This window comes from Pristis pectinata, chromosome 26 (assembly GCF_009764475.1).
Source record: "Pristis pectinata isolate sPriPec2 chromosome 26, sPriPec2.1.pri, whole genome shotgun sequence".
Lineage (NCBI taxonomy): Eukaryota > Metazoa > Chordata > Chondrichthyes > Rhinopristiformes > Pristidae > Pristis > Pristis pectinata.
This window is the reverse complement of record NC_067430.1, coordinates 14,363,148-14,385,548: the sequence shown is the minus strand read 5'-3', so window position 1 is coordinate 14,385,548 and position 22,401 is coordinate 14,363,148. Positions and strand designations below refer to the sequence as shown.

Genomic DNA, 22,401 nt, shown 5'->3' with positions numbered 1-22,401 from the left:
ATGATGTGTCCTCAGTATTCTTCTTAATTCCCACCACAGCTCCAGGGTTACTTTGCTGCCTGTGAAGATGAAACGCCAGCAATTCGAAACCATGACAAGGTTCTACAAAGGCTGTGTGAACACCTGGACCATGCCCTGCTCTATGGGTAAGGAAGAACTTAATAGGACTTAGTAGGATCTTGTCACAGTGCTAAGTACATACCAAAATAGTTGATCATTTCTTACGTGCAATCTTTGGGTAAGATTACAGTTGAGTTGAGCTTTATTCTGATTTCTCTTCTGCACTGTGCCTGAGACCATTCATGTGACCAAATTCACACTTTCTAGAAGCTGGAATGTGCCTTTGTGTGTGATGTTTGCTGTCATAATAACGTATTTAGTAACATAATGCTAAGTGTTTTTTTTAAAAGTCCAGAACCAGTATCCACATCCATAATGTAAAACTTGTGTGAAGTTTTGACTACTGAAATCTCCACATTACTTTAACATAAATATCGATTTAATGGTACAAAAAGAATTGAACTACAGTGAGGTCATCCTGAATATAGTTCCCTTTCCATTTGAAATTCAGCCAGGAATTGATCACTTCAGCAGATGATTAGATCCTTATCTATATATAGCTTTACCGAACAAAACAAGGAGGTAAATACAGTTGAAATCATTGGCTTACATTAATGCATAGTTTCTTCATGCCTTGGCTCCAGCTGTGCATTATCTTTAGAAAGATCCTGCCAAAAATAATTAATGCCCAGAAATGTAACAAAATAAGAGAAATAAAAACATATTATGTGATGACTTAAACACCTTGTTTGTTGCACGTTAACATCATTTAGTCATCTATCATAGCTATGTTTTTGTTATTTCTGCTAGCAGGCCTTGGTTCTATTTCTCCTGATTCTTGCATTTGAGATTTTATAGTCCTTCGGTGGAAATTGCAACCTTTAACTTTCATCTCTGATTATGCCGAGGAAAGTTTAACATTGAATGCAAACCTCTATGTCCCATACACATTGAATCCATGTGCAAGTTGCATCATTTCCTTCTCTTGTAGGACAAATTTTCATTGGATGCCATCTCTTCAGTGAATGCAATTTTCCAATAGACATTTGCTAAATTGAAGCTTGCCCTTGTCCTATAAAACTCTACTCCAAGTTGACCTTTCGGTATTAGTTGATGGATACTAAAATGGAATGGAGTGTAACCCTCGGGAAAACATCACACAAAGTAACTCAATTTTGCAGGAATGCAGTGATTACAATCTGCATTGTCATAACTACATTCTGAATTTTCACTAGCAACATACCCAATTAAAACATACTAACAATAGATAATCTTTTATGTGGTTAGTGTTCCTGACTTATTATATGACTACATGGAAAAATAATTGCCAGGTTTATATGGTGGGACAAAGGGCCTGTATTGTGCTGTATTGTTCTATATAAACACAATGAGAGAAAACTAGACCTGCATATCCAGTGCACTTTTCAAATTGGGTTCATTTTGTTTTCCTCAATGGGAGTTCCTACTTTCAGCTTTTTTTTTCTTTGAAGTTGATGTTATTGTTGATGCCTCTGATCTTTCATTATTGATCAGTGAATTAATACAGTTATTTCCAGTGAGTACTGCTTACTGCTTGCACTCGGGGTTGAGTTCTAACATTTGCACATTCTAGCTGATAACTCTACAATTTGAACAATGCACAAGGTATGCAAATCCAGTCTGCTCTCATTGTACGTTTAGATAAACCTCTACAATTTGAACAATGCACAAGGTATGCAGGTCCAATTTGCTCTCATTGTATGTTTATACAAACTTGACAATTACTCTTCCATATAGTAATTCAGGTATTCCAACTAGAATGACATTTTTAGTATGTTGTGGGATGCTCTTGGTTATCTTATTCTATCTCCATTCAGTTTGCAGGATATTTCCTCTGGATATTGGGTGTTGGTTGTGCACTTTACACGCAGTGAAGCAGTGAATCAGATTGAGGTGTTGCGGCATGTTGCCACAAATCTCGGTCGTAGTGAGTATTGTGCTCTAACTATAGATCTAATCTACATCATAAATTTGAGTTTGTAGCATTAATTTTTAAATTAAACTTCTTGTATCTCCTTGGTTATAGTTTTTTTCTAGTCATTTTTCATCCTCTTGTCATCTTATGACTACTCCATCGTGAAGCTGTCACAACCATGTATGGTCCTGTTGTTAAGCAGCGTACACACGGTATCTTCATAGCAGATTAGAAAGAGGAACTGTGGATGTTTTTTTTTAAATACGCCTCATTGCAGTAATCCTAATGCAGACCCAGCTAATTCCATTTTTGTATCTTTCACATTGTCTATTTTTCCTCTCAGGTCGAGCCTGGCTGTATCTCGCATTAAATGAGAATTCATTAGAGAGCTATTTAAGGTTATTCTGGGAAAATCAGACCCTGCTTCATAAGTATTACTTCAAGTAAGTCCATCTCAGTCTGAGCAAGTGGAATTATCAAAACCTACAGCTGTTGACTCTGGAATGGATTATCGACAGTTCATCAGATTAAAAAAAGTACAGATGCAAGAGCTCAGCAGAGAACACATGATTAAAAATTCAGAGGAAAAGTAGGCCATTTTTGCCTATCAGGCTTGCTATGAAAAATTTTGAAAATTTCTTCTTTTGAGGAAAGTCTAGAATTAAGAGCATAGTGTTTCGGGGGATAACACGAAGATGGGGTCACAGCAAGAAGGGAAAGTCATATCATTGTTACCTGTCTGAAAGGTACAATGTACATCATTGGGGATCACCAAATTATGCCACAGGGTAGGAGATAAGTGTGTGTGAAGGTGTGCTCATCAGTGTTGTCTCTTAAGCTCCAGTCAGTATTTGAGAGATCTGGTTAGGAAAGAACTTTTAAATATATGCAGTTTGGAACGATAACCACACTTACAGCAATTATTCTGATGAGAATGGATGGATAGTGCACATTTTTCCACTGTGGGTTAATACCCTAAGCAGCTGTTTCAAGGCATTGAAACTAGAGTTGCCCTGTTAACTGTATATATACTGTTTCTATAATTTTTACCTTGTGGAATATTAAGGCCCAAAACTTGCAGAAAACTCTGTGCTCAAAGCTGTAATCAGCACTTACCAGATTCTCATCCATAAGGCTGAATCTGCTGGACAAAAGCTTCCAAGACATGTTTGGCAAGGGCCTCTGTGGCAGCAAGATCTTGCACGTCATTATCCTGTCACCTCAGCAAAACAGAACATGTTGCATCCCAGAACTGCAAGAAAAGCTATGATAGATGGCAAAGCCATAGCCCCAACTTTACCATCTGTAAAGCTGTCAAGTTTTTTTGAAGTTTCTGAATGTCCTTGGTATTCAGAAGAATCCTTAAAAATATTAAACATCAAACTATGAAATTAATTATTGAAAAGCAATTGAACTTTTAAATAATTATAAACATTAAACCAAATACACAGGATTTAAAACATAATTTAACCATTTAATCTTTATGTATCTTTCTTCCTCCCGTCCATAAAATCACTACTCAAAAGTGTTTTCTCGCAGATCCTGGGCCAAGTCTAACTTGAAGGTTCCGCAAGCATGTTCCCCAGTGCCAATGTTGTGTTGAGATGTCTAGTGCCAGGCATTTGGTTGGGGCTCTAGCAGGCATTCTACTTCAGTTGTCAGGTGCTCTGAAGGCTACAAAGTCAGGCAGGCTTTTGAAGAGGAAGTTAAAAGGCTCTTTGTTCAGAATCGCCAGTTAGAAATACCAAAGGGTTGTTAGAAATAATCATCTTAAAGTCAAACAAAATATTCTATTGACATCAGATTCATAGCATTTTAATTTGAATAGCAAAACAAAATTATACTGATTAAGTGATCCTAATAATAGTGGTTGCTCTGTACTGTCATTCAATGTGAAGTGAAGCATCTTGGCAATTCCTCATTTTGCCAAGCACCTTCTTAGTCCACCTTTAAAGATTTTTGAAGAAGCATACCTGTAAATATCCATTGCCAGTCGCAAAATTTATACTATTACTACCTTCCCAACTAGTATATTGTTGTAAATCAAACATTATGGGTACTGCCCTAAATGTAGCTTATTCAGTCTGCTTATAAACTCCACTGTACTTGAAAGAATATGTAAATACCCTTTTTAGATAGAGGATAATGGTCTTGTTGATCTGTGATATCTTACTGTTTTGTTTCTTCCAAATCCTAAGGAATGCCCTTGTCTGTAGTCATGATCACCTGACCCTCTTTCTCACACTTGTTTCTGGTCTGGAATTCATCCGATTTGAGTTGGAGCTGGTAAGAAAAATGTCTCCTTTAAAGCACTGAAAGGAATAATGTAAATCGTTAACTTGGACATTTATGGGGCGAACAAGTGAATGAAGTCAGTGACTATTAAGCAAGGAAATGTTTTTCTTGCTGTAATTTTTTTTAGGGCTATGAGGAAGCAGCAGGGGAGTTGGGGGTAATTGTAAAAAGGCAGCACAGAGTGCATTGGGCTGAAAGGCCTCCTTCTTTGTCATGATTGGAAATGTATAATAGATGCATGCACTTGTAAAAGATCTGCCAGTTCCTGGTTGCACTAAGACTTTGTTTGCTCCAGATGACTCCTGATGTAGAGTTTCACAGAGCTGTTTTCAACCTAGAAGCACGTTTATGAAGAACGGCTTTAACCTTGCTGCTTAAATTCAGTGATTCAAAGCAAGTATAACTTTACTCGTAGCTGCCTAGGAAGCAGGCATTAATAGCCAGCATAAATTATGAAATTTGTTCAGAGTAAAAGTAGGTTCATTGTGTCACATGGTGTCAGTGATTATACGTGGGCTTTCCACAGACTGTGTACAATGAACTGAAATGCCTTCTGTTTCATATCAATATATATACTGATAGTCTGTAATGCTGCTCGTTTTTAAATGTGAAATGTTAGCAAATTATCCCCAAGTAAAAAGTACCTTATGCTATTCATTCTGGAGAACCAGTGCTTTGGAGTGCAAGAAAATTGTTTTTGTATTTGAATTTGATCTTCACAAAAACACTAAGATTTTTGTTTTAGATTATTGCCACTGTCCGCTCATCATGCAATTTCTGTTTGTTCTTCTGATTCTAGGATGTTCCCTACCTTGACCTGGCGCCATACATGCCTGAGTATTATAAGCCACAGCACTTGCTAGACTTTGAAGACCGTTTGCCCAATTCTGTGCATGGCTCTGACAGCCTCTCACTCAATTCGTACAACTCTGTCACCTCCACTAATCTAGAATGGGATGATAGTGCCATCGCACCCTCCAGTGAAGGTAAGTCTCGGGGTTTTGCTATAACAAAATAGAACATTTAAATCTAATTGCAAACACCTTCCCCTTGTATGTACTTGTATACTTGAGCACCACACTGATTTTAATGAGGGTTTGGGCAGAACAAATGGTACACTATAAATTTCTACTAAGTGCCAGCCTCACTTCTGATTTGGCGACTGGGAATACCTGACCAGTACTTCAAAATGAACATTGCGCATTATGAGAATAGTGGTATCTGCGATGTCTTTTGTAACAGAATAAGCCTATTGATACTTGCAGTCTAGGCATCTGAGTGGAACAAAATGGCAAGTGCATCAAGAGTCTGTATCTTCAGGAGTGAAGATAAATGAAGGGTTATTGATTCTAATCCTTATTCGTATTCTGTGCATTTCTGTAGAGGAAGTGAAGGATTTTTTCAACTGTTGTTTAGTAAAACCTTTAAAGAAATTATCATCAGCAGAGATCAGAGGTTTAATTTCCAACCTGATGAACAAGGAGAAATGCACGTGCAACAAAAATGACTGAACAAGTAGCCAAAATAATATTTAAAATGTATATATACCTTAATGAAAAGTAAGCCTTTTGCTGTCTTGTTCAGCACTCTTCATATATCGTGAGTGCTATGTTAAGTGAATCTCTCGGATATATGGCCTTTTATGAATTCAAAACATGCGCATAGATCGATGGGCAGCTTGTGTATTTCCTGTGGGACCTGTGTGGTTAAGCACATGCAGTTTGCATAAAAGTTGTGGTTTTTCAATTGAAATAGTTTATACAGATTCTTCCCAGGCTACAAACGCCCTACTTATATACAAACCATATATGACAACGAGCGTTTGCGAGACCGGTGGAATAGATTTGCTGGCTGCATGGCTGCAGGCATCTTCTGCCATGTGGGAACTCTGTTTGCAACAATATCTAAATGGTTGAGTTAAACGCCCTGGTTTAACTACACATTGCCCTTGGTTGGCCTATGTTTATATTGAAACATATTGCCAGGCTGCCACATTTTCGACTTGCGAACTGCTTGGGTTACAAACCATTCTCAGGAACGGAACCCTGTTATAATCTAGGGAGGACCTGTAGGCAAATGGGAGGTAGTTCACTACAGGCATAGGTTATAATGTTATATCTCCCAGGCTGCTTACAACAATAACTTGCATCCCTGTTCTGGTATCGTTCACGAGTCTTTCATGGTGGATACAAATCATGTGGAAAACTGAGTTATGGTTTGTTTGCTTCTGGAAACTTGTTTGAACTACACATGTGATTTTGTTGAATTACAAGTTTATGGTAAATGGAGATTTGTCACAGAATTTGTGTGAGTACACCTTAGGAATTGTTTAGTGTACTTACTATGTGCTCTACAGAACAGTTAACTAAGCACTGGATGTGCATATTGACCAGGAATACTACACGGGGTTGCCAAATGCTGTACTGTCCTTGGCACAAGACCACCAAGTCAATAGTGTAAAAGATGGAGTGTCAGATTGCCCATTTGCCATGAGTTAGTGGCACCCATACCTGTGCAGTGATGAAATACAACAATCTGTTTTTTAAGCTGTTTAAAAAAAATCTTTATTTTTTCTGGGTTCTGTACAGTCCAAGCTATGCAAATCACTGGAACTAGAAAACCTTTTCAAGTCTAGATTCATTCTTTGCACTGTGTCAAGAAATTTTCCTCTACAAAATGAGTGCAGCACTACCATCACAACAATGCTTCAGGCAGGCCAACCACCTCAACCCACAATGTATACCAGTGGCACACTTTGACACATCACTGCAGCCTATGGAAGTGTCATCGCATAGAACCTTAACTGGGATTGCAGAATAATAAAGAGTCCACTACTGTTTGATGAAGCAGGTTTGGAAGGCCAAGTGTTGGGGTAGAGAAAATGTTGATATCAAACCTTTCTCTTGATCTTTCTGATGCTTTCAACAGTTAACTGTGTATGTCTTGTCTTTTGATTTATGTGCTGTAATTCCACCTAAAACAAGAGAGTTTCCAGTGTGAAATAACTTGTCATCTTGGCTTGGGCATTTACTGTTGCTGAGTCAAAACCTAGCAGCCACTGCAGGAGTCCTTTCATCACAAGCACTGGAGTAATTAACCAGCAACTTGTCAGTAGCTTTAAGGAAAGGAATTAATTGCTGGCCTGGCCTACAATGTCCATCCTGTGTATGAATATTCAAAACAAAAACTGAGATTGTAGTCAATTTGAAGTGAGAATAAATGCCAAGCTAAGGAAGGTTAATATTAAGCACTACACACCAGCAAAAGCATGGTGTTGGCCAATCTTCTGACTGTGTCTGTAGTGACAACCTACGCACTCTGCTGGCAACAACTAAAATAATTGCTTCCACAAAAATGGAAAGGGAGCATCTTATACATCATAACCTACCCTGAACTCTAAGTAGTCACTATCTGGCTTGCCAGATGCTGCAGTTGATATCGGTGCTCTCAGAATACGATACCATGATGCTAGTGTAGCATTAGTCAGAAGTTTTTTTGTGTTGTATTTGATCCCTGTTGTTTCTGATCTAGTAAAAGGAAAGTATTTGGCATATCAAAGCAGGAATGGGTATGTTTGTAAACTGTAACAGAACAAAAGGGGAATATAACAAATCAATAATTTGAAAGGATAAAGCAAAGTCGTAATCAGATGATGAAGATCACAAGAGAAATGAATTTTCTTGTTGCTGAAAATCTTTAATTTGGGAAATTGTCAACTCTATGATGGGTGTGAATGACACTACATAGAGGAAAATAAGGAAGCTGAAAGAAGCGACTGGCACAAGAGATTGAGATGTCAATCTACAACTGTGTTGTGTGGATTGTTTCCTGCCTTGCAGATGAAATCATCCACACCTGTTCATTTGCGCCAAGTACCTGTTCTTCAAAATCCTTGAATCTACAATAGTTTATTAGAAGGAAAAAGAAAGCTATAAAGTGGCATATCCCATTGCCAGTCTCTGTATAGTGTGAACATCTTTACATTTGTTCCTGCAGTGCGTTGGAGGGACAGCAATCTAACAGGGCCACTCGCAGGTATGTACCAACTTCTATGAGCTTAGACAGGGAGATGCAGAGCAGACTTTTGTTGAGGTAGGGGGTGGGGGAAAGCAGCTCAATGCCAATACCAAAAGCAGAGCCCTCATCAGGACAACCAACATCAATCAAATGAATACAAGCCAATGTTTTGGCTACTGAATCTTTTCCTTTACATGAAGTCAGGTAATGTCTCTCCCAAAGGATGAGTTCCTCCTATATTATTGCCTTTCATATTAGAGTTCCCATATTGAGTAAATCTGATGAATTGGAGCAGTTCCTCTGAGAAATTCTTAATTGTTGCTCCATTAAGAAAAGCTGTGTAATACTGCAGTTGTTACTCCGTCCTTGATAGACCAGATATAGGCAGCATATTCTGCGCACATGTGAAAGACTGTGGGTGCAGGGCTGAAAGATGTGTACCTGTGGAGCTTTGGGATATTGTGAGTTAGTAATTTTAGAATAGGGATCAAAAAGTGAAGGTGGATTAATTCCAGTGAATAATCAATCAACTTCACACTATCCCAAGACTTTGAGATGCCTAGGTTGATTATGTAATCGTAATCCTGCTATTTGAAGCTTTTGTAAAAAGTGCATGTGCACATAAACTGCTGCACGTGTTGATTATGCATGCATTTTTCCATTTCATTTTTTAAATTCATTCTTGGGATATCGTTCGTTGTGAGCAAGGATTCAAATTTCTGTTGTGAAGGCGCTGACTCAACACAGTTTTTGTGCTGTAGTTACTCCTGCTGATGTGTTTTGGAGTTCTAGCATTTTAATACCTCTGGAATGCAGTATCTAAGTTATTAGGGTAAAGGTTGTAGTTAACTGAACTATACCCAATAACATTGTTTACCACCCACACTGCTCAGTGGAGACACCAGGGCAAAGTATATTGGACCTATGTCAGCCAATTGCAGCTCTGATTTTTTTACAACTGTTTAAAAGAGGAAGTTGTATATGGATTCTGGAATGTATTGTCAGATGTTGAGGTTAGAGGTATTTAAATGTTATTTTGATCCGGTTTATTATTGTCAGTACTGATATGCTAGAAAATTGGTTGCTAGCAACAGATGAGAATGTGATTTTAATTGAGTAATAAACTGCATTGTTAGGCTGTTAGGCAGTTCAGCTGACTTGCCCCATAACAATATGTGTAGAAGGAAACTGATATTCAGCAGCATATTTTTAGACTTTAGGTCTTCCAAATAAACAGCAGCATTTTATTTATTTGATTCTTTTTTATTCTTCCAATGACTTCTGTACTAGTCAAGATGAGATATTTAGTGATTGAAATGGTGCTTTTACTAATTTTAATTCTCTATCATCAGGTTAGATGCAGAGTAAAATCCTTCCATCTGAAACAAAATAGCATGTCATTTTCAATTTCTTTTCTAAGTGAGCTTGCCAGTTAGGAATGGTTTTGCTTAAGGATTGAGTTGAGGTCAGCTAATAGAACTTTCAACCACCTGGTCTGGTTTCAAACCCAAAGTTCTTGGAAACGAAAGAAGCATTATCCCCAGTTCCTCAGGAACACAAGGCACCCCATCTTGTGCATCAACACATGATAACAGATGTTGAAGGGGAAATCTGAATGTGGAGTTTATCTGTAGGTGTGGTGAAATTGCCATGGATGTTTTCACTACCTTTATAAGGTGGGGATTTCATGTACTATTTGACAATGGTTTGCACCGTTACCAATTTTTGTTTTGTTTTCTTTCTCTTCCTTCAATTATAGATTATGATTTTGGAGATGTATTTTCTGCAGCACAGTCCATACCCAGCACTGACTGGGAAGGTGGGACTTTCTCAGATTTGTGTTCACATTCTGCTGGCTGCTGCATGCTCTGTCCCTAACCCTGTCTGTCTGACTCACTGCATGCCTGCCAGGGCTGCTTCCAGTGGTTGTGTATGTTTGCATTTGGGAGTGTGTCAGACAGAAAAGCAGATTATATTTGAATATTGTGAACTGAAAGCTATAATGTGAATGCTTCATAATAAGGTGGTGGGTTTCATACTATGGTCAGATCTGGTATAATTTGGCTGGCTTGCAGAAAGCTTCATTGCGATTTCCTTTTTCTGAGGAGGCAATTAATGTAATTCTCCTCACCTTTTAAGAATGTTTTTCTTTTAATTTTAAATTCCATATCACAGCACCAGAGAACTGTAAGGAGTAACCAGAATCTGATACTCATTGGGAAAGGTTCATTTAAATAGATCCACTATATGCTTTGGTACAGGTTTGCTTAGAGAAACCTGTCACTCCTATTGGTCTCATTTATAACATAATGATACCCAATTACTAAAACTTTGATGTACGTATATTGAATAGTGTGATTTGATTGCCACTGATAATGATTTTGGCTTTGAATCACTTTTAGGACAATGTTTGGGGATATTACTTGTAATTTGGATTGACCCCAGACTTGGTTTTGCGTCTACTATAGATCTTTTGTCTAAAACTCTGGAAACCCAACCATGCATAAACTGAACACCATCTGCAGCGAGTTCATCTCATGACGACTCAAAGCCATTTCACCATCTACAGGTCACAGGTCAGGAGTATGATGGAATACTGTCTATTAGGTTTCAGTACTTTTACGATCATCATAGCCACTGGCCTGAGAGGGTTGAGTAGTCCAGAGTGGGCATACTTGATCCTCCTTATCACCTGTCAGATCGAAGCAGTCATAAATGGGATGAGATCTTCCTCAAGTGCAATTCCAGCAACATGAAGAACTCTGCACCATCCAGGGCCAAGCAGCCTGCTTGATTTACACCCCATCCATCACTCTAAACATTTACTCCCCTCCATGATAGCTGCAATCCATCAGTACATCTACAAAATGCTTTGCAGTTATTCACCCAGGCTGTTTCAACAGCACTTCTTAAACCATGAAGATGAGCAAGGGCAGCAAGCACATGGGGACAACCTCCCACCCCTGTCTGCAGATTCCCTTCCAAGTCATATATCTTCTTGATTGAAAATATGCCCTTGTTCTTTCATCGTTCATGAGAGTAAAAGGATTGAAGCAGTTCCAGAAGGCAACTCGCCACCACTTTCTCAAAGTCATTTAGGAAGAGGCAATAAATGCTGGCCTTGTTTTTGATGTCCATATCCCATAAATGAATTTTAAAATATAGTCTGTCCACTTTCCTTTAATAGCAGTCTATTTTAACATTTCTTTGATTAGCTGTTGTTAGTTTGAAAGAGCAACCAATTTAGTCCAAGCCAAATGTTTACCTTCCAAGTGTTGGCATTCCTTTTGCAATCACTCAATGTTTATTTTTGGTGGGGTGGGGGGAGTTCACCAATTTATTTCACATGTCATGATGTTTTTAAGATTTAAAAACGTTGAGATTTTACTGGATCTTCTCAATACCTCCAGTGACCACTGTCAACCCATGATTTATTGCAATATATTCTTCAGTTGGATGACTCCTTCCCAGAATGAGCTACCTGGAAAAGGTGTATGTAACTATCCCGCTAAGCTTCGTTCCCATCATCACAGGCAGTCTCTGTCCTGTTGTACTATTTCTAACTGCTAAATTGCCATCATTATTTCTTCTGGTTCTACTTCATTCACGGGCTTAGTGTGACCAGCTCCAGATGAGGAAAGTAAATGGTTTGTCTTATTTGGCACCAGACAAGGGATGTTACACTAAAATCTCAAAATGATATTAATTGGAAGCTCACATTGAGGTCATCAGAACATATTTTAGTCACACTATGATGCTGGAGGAACTCAGCAGGCCAGGCAGCATCCGTGGAGAAAAGCAGGCGGTCAACGTTTCAGGTCAGGACCCTTCTTCAGGTCATGAAGAATGTTTTTCTTTTAATCAGCAGGATGCTGCCTGGCCTGCTGAGTTCCTCCAGCATCATCGTGTTTTTCATCTAAATTCCAGCATCTGCAGTCCTTTGTTTCTCTCATATTTTAGTGACCTTGTGCTTCCAGCACCTGGTGACTATAAATTTACTGCCTGTAACTCCCAACTCATGTCAAATGTTCAAAGGTTGCATCAGATTCCAATCAATTAAATTAGATGTAATTTTTAGTAAGTTATTTTCCTTGAGTAATGCATGTTTCTATGCACCGTGGTTTCCCTGTCCTTTTAGGTTTTGTTAGTATTGTCATAGCCACTGGCTTGAGAAGGTTGAGTAGTCCAGAACCTCTTTGATTCTCCTTTCTTAACCGTCAGATCATGGCAGTCATAAATGGTATAGTACTTTCTTTGAGCACCTTGTTACAGCAGTGGAGACGGAGCCCATCAAATCCACGGCAACCATGAAGCACCCATTAGCACTAATCCCTTTTGTTCTCCCTGCCGCCCTGCCCCACACACACAAAACTAAGATTATACCACTCACTAAATACCAGGGGCAATTTACAGTGAGCAATTAACCTTCCAACTCGTAGATCTTTTGGATGTGGAGGGAACTGGAGTACCCAGTGGAAACCCATGAAATCGCAAGGATCGTGTGCAAATTCTACGTTCCACACAGGCAGCACTGGTGAAGCCTAGGTCACAGGAGCTGTGAGGCTGCATCTCTACTAGCTGCACCACTGTGCGGCAAGAGCTTTGGATGTAAAACCAGAAGTACTTGGCCAGGGCGCTCTGTACCTTTTACTTGAAGTAAATGAATATAAAGTTTTTTCAAATCAGATTCTAGTTAAGAGAAGTAGGTAAGCAGAGGCTTCTGAACTTTGGGTGGCTATGCCTTTGGTTTTTCACCCTTACCCAACTGCAAAACATTTTATCAAAGACCAAATTGCTTTATTATATACGGTTTTCCACCTGCATTGCAACTAAGCTCTCAACAAAGTATAGCATTTAAATAGGGATTTTCTTTCTCAGAGCAAAATAATTAAAGCAGGAAATTTATTATGAATTCTACAATTGTAAGTAGCTATTATAATCACATGCAGTGAATGCTGCTGTTAAATAAGTGCCCTTGTGATCATGTAGAATTACAGGTACAGTTCTAAACTGTGCCAGGAGGTCCCTGAATTTGAGCTTTTGACTGTACACTAATTTGTCAATCATTTTTTGTTTAAATTCTGCTTCAAATAACCAATTCTCATTGCTATTCTGGAAATTTATTGCTTTAAGAAAAATATATTGAGTCAATTAAAAAGTAATCTAAGAAACAAACCCTGACCTCTGTATTTTCATTTTTTTTTCTCTCTGTAGAGGGTGAATTGACGGACACGGTCAGCAGCTGCCCTCGATCTGGAACCTCAGAGAGTCTGCCATTGAACAACAAGCTGAACACAAGGAGCCCAACCCTGCGCTATAATCCTTTTAATAGTGAGAAAACAGAATCTCCACATACACCAGAAAATAATGCGGTGCGAAGCACTGAATCCAAGGGAGAGGAGAACACATCAGATATCCAGGATACCACTGAAAATACCACAGAACTTGAAGTAATCAGGTCAGTTAATCATTAATGTTCAGGGCCTTAATAGGAGGTTACAGAGGGATAGGAGTTTCACAAAATGCTAACTTTCAGTTTGATTCAAGCTTCTAGTAGAGATGGCTACTAACTTTCACATTGTTTTGTTTAGTTTGCCTCTTAATTATTAGATTTTAAGTTGGTAGCTCTCCCACCTTTGAGTGAATAGGTTCTGGATTTGTGTCTTGAGTCCACAATGTGCACTTATACTCAAATGATTCCCAGAGTGTGTTCTGATGCCCACTATATTGTCTTTCAAATGAGACGTTAAACCACAGCCCCTCTCAGATGGATATAATGTTCTGGGGCACCATTTCAGAATGTCCAAAATTGCTATATCGACCAATGTCACTGTTCATTTAAAAGAAAACATTTGGGCAGTCTCATTGCTATTCGTCACAGCATGCTGTGCACAAATTGGTGGCACACTTCTCATAAAGCATCTGATCAAGCTCTTAACACTGAGTATTTTGTTGACTTTGAAGCAGCCTTGATGCTGTATAACTAAGAATTTCTTTCTGTGATTCCTATGCTGCACCTGGCAGTGGTAACCTCCTGAGTTTCTGTAGGCTGCTTGATCTAGTTTGTGAAGAGCTGTTTTTAAAAAAAAAAAACATACAGGAATGTAGAACTCAGAGTTAAATCTAAACCCAGCGTTTGTGGCATTCTTCTACAGCCATGCACTATGCTGCTGTACTGTTTTTTGCCTTCATTCAATTTTATAATTCCTGATAAGTCATTATCTTTTCACAGTAGAAACTCAGGCAAATGGGACGAGCTTGGATTGACATCTTGCGGGCCTATTTCCGTGCTTTATGACTCTTAATGTACAATGAAGCAGCATCATTGAAGTTCAGTATTGTCCATGGAGAGCGCTAACGATCTTGATTGGCCAGTACTTTTTGTCTTGTTGCTTCTGGGTTCCCTGTGACAATGTACCTTCAGAATAAGGTTAAATTTGGTCTTTGAGGTCTTCAATTTCAAATTTATTCTCTCAACCCCTTAAGTTCATGGAGCTGTGCTTTGGAGATAAAATTCCAAATTAAACTCTGGGGGCATATATTTCCAGTACAGCTATCTACCCTTGGGCACTCTTCATAACTGGCCTCTTTTGTTCATCTGTGAGCATAAACAGAAAGTGTCACCAAAAAAATTTAGATGCAGGATATCACAGCTTAGTACAATTCTCGTATCCAAAAACACTTTCCTCCTGGTAGGAATGAGAGAGACTATGCTGACTGCTTTTATCTCTCCTTAGCTTAGGGACTGAGGCTGATTCTAACATTAACTAGTGTCCCAGTTGGTGGCAGCTGATTCTGAACTGACTAAAGATGCAGTCTGGAAGTTTCCTAAATGGGTCACTGGATGTTGTAATTACCATCTGCACAAATGAGTGAGAAACTGATATTAATTGTTTGTGGTTTCAACTCCACAGATTGGCAAAGAAGAAGAGAACACCTAAAAAAAAGAGAGCCAAATCTGAGGAACAAATACTTGATGATAAAATTGAAGAAATACAGCAGTCAAAGGAAGAAGATGCAAAGATTGAGGAAAACTGTGATTTGGAAACACAAGGAGAACAAAGCACAAAATTGGATGTGCAGAAATCAACTGGGATTCCTGGTACTGAGGAGGACACTAACCCTGAGGATGTGGTGTTACGAGTGACTCGACGAGAGTCTGATGCAGATGCTGCCCAGCCAGGTTTGCAGATACCACAGATGAAGGACACGTCCATGAGCAGCGTAGGGCATCCTTTGAGCAAAGTAATGGAGCAGCTTAATGAAACAACTGATGCCAACACTTGGATGTCAGATGGTAGTCACCCTGAGCAGCCCTTTCGGACTTGTGTCCCGGGGAAAGCCCCGGATGAACCTCCACATAGCGAGTATAGTGAGCGGATGCCACCTGCCATGGAGTTCTACAGGTTTACCCTCGAGAGTCCAGGCGCTAGTGCAACAGGTAGCTGCAACTATGACCTTGCAGGGGATGGCCAACCAGAGAATGTTTTTAGTAGCCATGAAACTGTTGGCACAGAAACGTGCAAAGAAGTCTTCCCTGGCACTGTAGTGGCACAGGGGATCACAGAAGAAGCTGATGCCCCAACAAGTCAACAAACAGAAAATGCAGAGGCTGTTACAGGACCTGATAACCAGTCTGACAATATAAATGCCAATATGGGTGAGACTGATCTGGAACAGTTGGAAATTCAGACCTTGGCTCCTGAAGATGCAGTGGAGGATGAGGCAGCTCAAAATAGTCCCTCAGAACTAACCCATCCAGCAGACTTCAGGTAAAGTGTATTGGATTACTTACCTGCTTTTGTTTAATTGGAAATGCAGCTGCTTCATGAAAGAGTAAAGAAAATTAAATTTAATATTTGCCTAATGGAATCGGACACCATTAATTAACTTCAATAACTCTGGAATAGTTATAGATTCCCTGAATTTGTGCTTGGAAGTTCGGATGTGGAGGTTATGGGAAACCTTGTGTTGCCCATGAATTTGATCTTCCTAAACATGTTGGTTGAGATTGCACATACTAAAATAGTGAATACGCTAAAACAGCAGTGTTGTACTGAAAGGTCAGAATGTAGTCCACTTGATCAGTCTCAAAGTGTGGGGGGAGAAAAAGGTCCTGTCTTCCATCAATAATTTTTTTGTCACTTCATGAATTGATTCATTCCAGTCTGTCCCTTATATTGATCAGGTATGTGATTTATTCTGTACAATTTGCTTGTGTGGAGTTACCTTTTGTTCATATCTGGTTGAGAGAGTATATCAAACTATTAATGAGTTGAGATGTTTAAGTAGTGTGCTGGATTAAACTCTGGTCTTGCACTCAAACAAGGTTCCATAGGTGAATCTCAAACTGTTAGAATGACAACCTTTTCCTATGACTGGACTCCAGCTGGTCAGAACTCCTTAACGCATGTGCCTCAGTAAGGAGCACAAAACATGAAATGTTTTTCTTCCAATTGTCTTCCCATCTCTTCTGAAAGCACTAACTTCTCTTCTTCAGTGGGTTGCAACCATTCTCAACAATATTTTGCCTAGTTAGCTTTTCCTTCCTGTCCTAACCCTTTAAGTTTTGAGATTTAAAAAAAAATGCTTCTGAACTAACCTTCTCTGCACACAAATATCAATGTTTGGACCACTCATAGCTGACACCATGCACTTTCTTACCCAGCAACGAGTGTCATTAGCCCATGATAACATCACTTTTTTTTTATTGCGAGCAACATAATATGATTTGGAACTGAACAGAATGATCAATTAAGCTTGCATCTGTTTTTCTGTTGTATGCTAGATCTGTGCAGATATCTAATCAATTGCATATTATGTACCTCAAGCATGAGTTTCAGTTGAGACTAATTCCTGATTTAGTGAGACTAATTCAGTGTTTACCTTTAGGATTGCATTTAAATTTGCATTTTTTTTCAAGCATTATTATCCATTCTGTACATGTGCTTTTCTCACTCATTTCTGGACTTTGGTTTGACATTAAGTTTAAACTGAAATTCTATAACGTGAAGCAAATTAACTGGCTTGGAAGGATTTCATCTCCCCATTCTTATCACTCTGTAAATGGATCTCGGTACTTTTCATTTGAATAAAAGTGTGAAGCTACCTGCAAAAATGCTGTCAACCCTCAAACCTGCTCCGCAGTTGTGTTAACTTATTTATCTCGTACTATTTATATTTATTCCACTTTTTCTGCCAATTCACCATATTGATGAATACTCCAGTTATTTTTGATTCTTTCTTTCTTTTTCAATCTTTTTATTAATTTTCCAATTAATACAGATTAATACATATAACATCAGTAATTATACACGTAATACAAAGAGATCAGAAGGACAATCATGACATACATAGTAATAAAGAATAAAAATATATTCTAGGCCCCACGGTTTCTTAGTAAACAAATATATTACAAAAAAAATCAAAAAGAGGAAGATTTATTATATAAAAAAAACCAAATCGAAAAAAATTATTAGTAATAAAACGAAACAAACTAAAAAAAAATTTCAAAAGAAAAAAACTGGACTGATATTTCTCGATGAACAAAGAGCATTATTATGTCATCAACTCTGCACCTCTAAGTTCAAAGATTATCGCCAAGGGATCTATATCATATGGAAATATTGAATGAATGGACTCCAAACTTCCTCAAATTTAAGCGAAGAATCAACAGTGCCACTCCTAATTGTTTCTAAGTTTAAACATAATATAGTTTGAGAAAACCATTGAAAAGTAGTGGGAGGTATTGGATCCTTCCATTTAAACAAAATGGATCGCTTGGCCATTAATGTAACAAAGGCAATCATACGACAAGCAGCAGCAGATAAGTGGCCAGATTCCATCACTGGTAGCCCAAAAATTGCAGTGATTGGGTGAGGTTGTAAATCAATATTCAATACAGTTGAAATAATGTTTAAAAATGTCTTTCCAATATTTTTCCAAGAGAGGACAGAACCAAAATATATGTGTCAGGGAAGCCACCTCCGAATTACATCTATCACATATAGGATGATACATGTAGGATTTATATGGTGTTAAAAACAGGCTAACTTGTCCTTCGACAGATGGGTCCTGTGAACCACCTTAAGTTGTATCAAAGTGTCTGGCACACATTGAAGGTGTATTAACTAATTGAAGAATTTTCTTCCATGTCTCTGTGGGTAAAAGTATCTGGAGTTCTCTTTCCCATTCATTCTTAGTTTTATCAAGTGTCTCTGGATGTATTTTCATAATTAGATCATAAATTATTGCTATCAAGCCCTTCTGATAGGGATTAAAGCCTAAAATTTTTTCCGTAATTTCAATTTTGTATGGAGTCAGAAAAGAAGGAATAGTAACTTTAAAAAAATTTCTAATCTGTAAGTATCGGAAAAAAATGTGATCTAGGCAAATTGTATTTATTAGACAACTGTTCAAAAGATAAAAATCAGTTATCAATGAATAAATCACCGAAACGTGTTATTCCATTTTCCATAAAGAAAAAGCTGAGTCAATTCTGGATGGTTGAAAGAAAAAATTTGACTGAATGGGGCTTGATGTTATTTCTGATTCTACATCTATATTCTCCATAACTTCCTTGAGGGAAATTTTCCTGAATGTTCTTAATCAATTTGTTTTGACTTAAAGCTTTTATAAAGATCTTGTCAGAATTGGCTACAGCAGTCTGATAATCCATGTTTTTTTCCCCCTTTTCCCCAGGGTGGACAATAATCTGTTGCTTCTGCTGATGATTCATGTTTTCAGGGAGAATGAAGAGCAGCTCTATAAGGTAACGGAGCTGTGACTGATCTATAAAATATTTGCTTGAAGTATTTTAAGAATAGTTGGAGCACACTGATAACACTGTAAGTGCACTGTCTGGTAAAATGTTGTGCAATAAAGCTGAAGGAAGGACCTAGTTCAGTCTAGTTTGTGCTGCCTTAACCAGGGACATTTCAAATGATCTCTGCACATAAACTGAGTTAGAAGGGTCAATCATCAAAGGTTACAATACTTGATTATAGTCCCGTCACCCCCTACTAGAAACTGGGTATACACTGGAATATGTGTGGATGTAGGTTCAAGCTCCAATATCTTGCTGATCCTCACCACCTACTCTTTATATAAATAGTTTCTTAGGGCAGGAGAAAAAGGGGACTGATTCATCTGTTTAGTGTATGACAAGGCTAGCAACCCCCTTTTAGCATACCTTGTTTTCCTAGATTCGCCTATCACAATATGGAAATGATTAGCCACTGGGTCATATATGGAGAAATACTGGGTAGAATATTGGAGAATAAAGTGAACAACTAATAAAACTTAAAACAAGGAATTAGCACAATAAAAATTGAGAAATGGGTATGGTGAAACATGAGAACAAGTCTGAATAAATTGGAGAAATTAACAACTGCTTATGTTCCAGCTAAGGTGGGAAGTAGAAGGAAATCTTATTCAAGACCCTCACCATTGATGTATGTGACAAGTAAATGGTCTTTTCTATGAGCAAAGAGTTTTGACGTTTCGAAACTCCACTGATCCAGAGCTGAGGACACAGGAGGTTAATTAAAATGTTGCTAATATAAGACCTTACTGGTTCAGCAACAGATGTTAATTGGGCTATTAAACTAAATTGCTGATTTTTTTTGATGAACTGAACAGTGCTACTCCAATGCAGGGGCTCCCTGGGTTACAAATGACCTGATAATCCGACTTGACGCAAATTCTCCCATGCATTTTTAAAACATTTTTCAAGCTAGTAATAATAAATGTTTCATATCATTATTAATGACTGGACGTATATATAATATTCCATCAGTTTAATTATTGGTACTGTTAGGGTGATTATTCAAGGAAATGACAGAATTATAGCAAGTGTACGTAGAGTGATATGATATGGCTTACTATATAAAATGGATGCTTCTGACTTGCGGAGAAATCAGCTTACGGACAGTTCTCAGGAACAGAACCCTTGCATAACCCAGGAACTGCCTGTATAGTTTTTTTCCCTCTGTTCTTGTCTCCTTACCAATTTCTCTTCTTAGATGATGCAGATGTGGACAGGTCACATGGAGGGGAACCTACAGTTGCTATATGTTCTGCTGACGGATTGTTATATCTACCTGCTGAGAAAAGGTAAATCTATTTATCTGGAACGGGTGCACTGAGTGAACTCACTTGCTTAAAGACCACATCCCACCTTTTAAATTTTTATGGTGACCAAATTACATAGCTTCTGCTTTGCTGGTTACTTCATAACCAACATTTTGCAGAGTACACTTTGTACTTGTTTCCACTACTTTTCCATCTTAAAACCAGAAGTCAGTGGCTTTGGTCATGGTCACATTTTCTTAATTGTGCAACTGGCACATACAGTCACAGTTCCATTTTCAGTATTAATTTTCTTAATTGTGCAACCGGCAGATGCAGTCAGTTCCATTTTCTGTATAAATTGTAACTATATCTTTTCAGTCCAAGTTTTCACTATTTTAAGACCAGAAGAAAAAATATAAACTGACATGAAGTTGAAAGAGTGCAACTACACTGCCCTCATGGTTAAATACCCTACAAACCAATACTGAAGGTTCTGAAGGAAGACCACTTAAATAGTATACTGATAGAGATGGGTGCAATACATCTATACACAGCAAGATTCACAGCTTTCAGTTCAGGAGGGGAGAATGGAATGGAGATAAAAGCAGTGTTTTCCTCAGAATCAAAATAATTGAAATGTCTAGTGTGGAAATAGGAACTAAAGCTTCCACTCTATTCAGATTCTACTTCAAATGAGGTTTAATATTGTATAGAGATGTGTAATTGACAAGTTGTTTGAGTTGATGCAGTGCAAGTAAAGGCATGGGTTGGAATTTAGTGCCCATGTCTGACTCAATCTTTTGGTCTGTGTAGGAGCTGCAGATAAGCCCTATGCAGTGGAGGAAGCAGTGTCCTACAATGAACTTGACTATGTTTCGGTGAGTTGCATTTTTAAAATGGCACTCATTATCTGGAGACCATCTACCTGGTTGGGCCAGCTCTTTGACAGGCTGTTGCACCATCTCCAATTAGCTCTCTTCTGGAAAAATCAGATGACAAGTATTTTCACTGCCTCTCCCTTTGCAAAATAAATAGAATATCGGTAATAGTGTTGCTGACAATTAAGCAATTTTAAAATAGTATGGTTGGGGGTGCAGCAGTTTGTCTCATTGGCTCTTGGGAAATGAGAGTAAAACAACTTTAAGCAAGATGTTTGGTTACTGTCTGATGACCCATGCTGTAAAATGAACAGATGTCAACCCAGGATTGTACTTGATTATGTACCATCCTTCCTCTACTCCCACCTCAACCTAATTCATCCCTGTCGCTGGAGTAGTGGCGATATAGTTAGTATTGGATGGCTGCTGCCACCCGTGGAATTAAACGAGTACAACTTCAAGTATAAAGGACAAAATAAAAGGAGTAGACATTGTAAAATTTAAAAAAAACAATGCTGAATTTAGAATATTATACTGTAACACTGCATCATCTTATATGCAGTGTAAGGTTACTCACATTTAGTAGGATAATTTACAGTTAATTTTACTTTGACCTTGGTCATAATTTACAGCCTTTCATTTGTATGTTCTTTGCTGTCAAAGGTGGGGCTTGGCCAACAGACAGTTCAGCTTGTTTGCACCAATCGTCGGAGACAGTTCCTGCTTGACACAGCAGATGAATCTTTAACTGAGTAAGTTCAGATTATGGTGATCTTGTGGGAGTGCAGTCTGGCATTGCCTGTGTGTTCCTCCTTTTACCCAAGCCCACAATCGAGGCCTTTTGATAATTGTCTACATTTGTGTGGCAACACAATTACTTCAGGTCTTGAGCTTTCCTTTTGATTCCTGCACTAGCTCATGATGTCTGAGTTTTTTTTATTTGTAATGAAATATTGAAGGTACAGCTGTGTTCAGTCGTGTTCATTGTCTTTAAATACATTGTGCCTCAAGTCTCAAATGTGAGCTGTAACAGTGGTGCATCAGCTACTTTTACAGGTGATCATTCTTTCACTTGCCACTGTAGCTTTCTCTCCTTCTCTGCAGAGTTTGTAGATTATAGGTTCA

General features: G+C 38.4%; 1 protein-coding gene across 4 annotated transcripts in view; it reads left to right on the top strand.

The window, feature by feature from the left end:
- Positions 1-22,401, top strand: part of plekhm2 (pleckstrin homology domain containing, family M (with RUN domain) member 2) — a 54,446-nt gene that overhangs the window by 13,770 nt on the left and 18,275 nt on the right. The window contains exons 2-14 of one of the 4 annotated variants that reach the window (XM_052039422.1): positions 40-146; positions 1,917-2,026; positions 2,358-2,457; positions 4,213-4,300; positions 5,109-5,295; positions 8,306-8,344; positions 10,086-10,145; positions 13,541-13,784; positions 15,241-16,098; positions 19,028-19,097; positions 20,350-20,440; positions 21,212-21,276; positions 21,940-22,028. In XM_052039422.1, coding sequence (XP_051895382.1) covers positions 40-146; positions 1,917-2,026; positions 2,358-2,457; positions 4,213-4,300; positions 5,109-5,295; positions 8,306-8,344; positions 10,086-10,145; positions 13,541-13,784; positions 15,241-16,098; positions 19,028-19,097; positions 20,350-20,440; positions 21,212-21,276; positions 21,940-22,028 — 2,108 coding nt within the window. Of the gene's footprint in view, positions 1-39; positions 147-1,916; positions 2,027-2,357; positions 2,458-4,212; positions 4,301-5,108; positions 5,296-8,305; positions 8,345-10,085; positions 10,146-13,540; positions 13,785-15,240; positions 16,099-19,027; positions 19,098-20,349; positions 20,441-21,211; positions 21,277-21,939; positions 22,029-22,401 lie in introns of those variants that run through there. The other 3 variants (XM_052039423.1, XM_052039425.1, XM_052039424.1) reach the window with 3 other exon arrangements.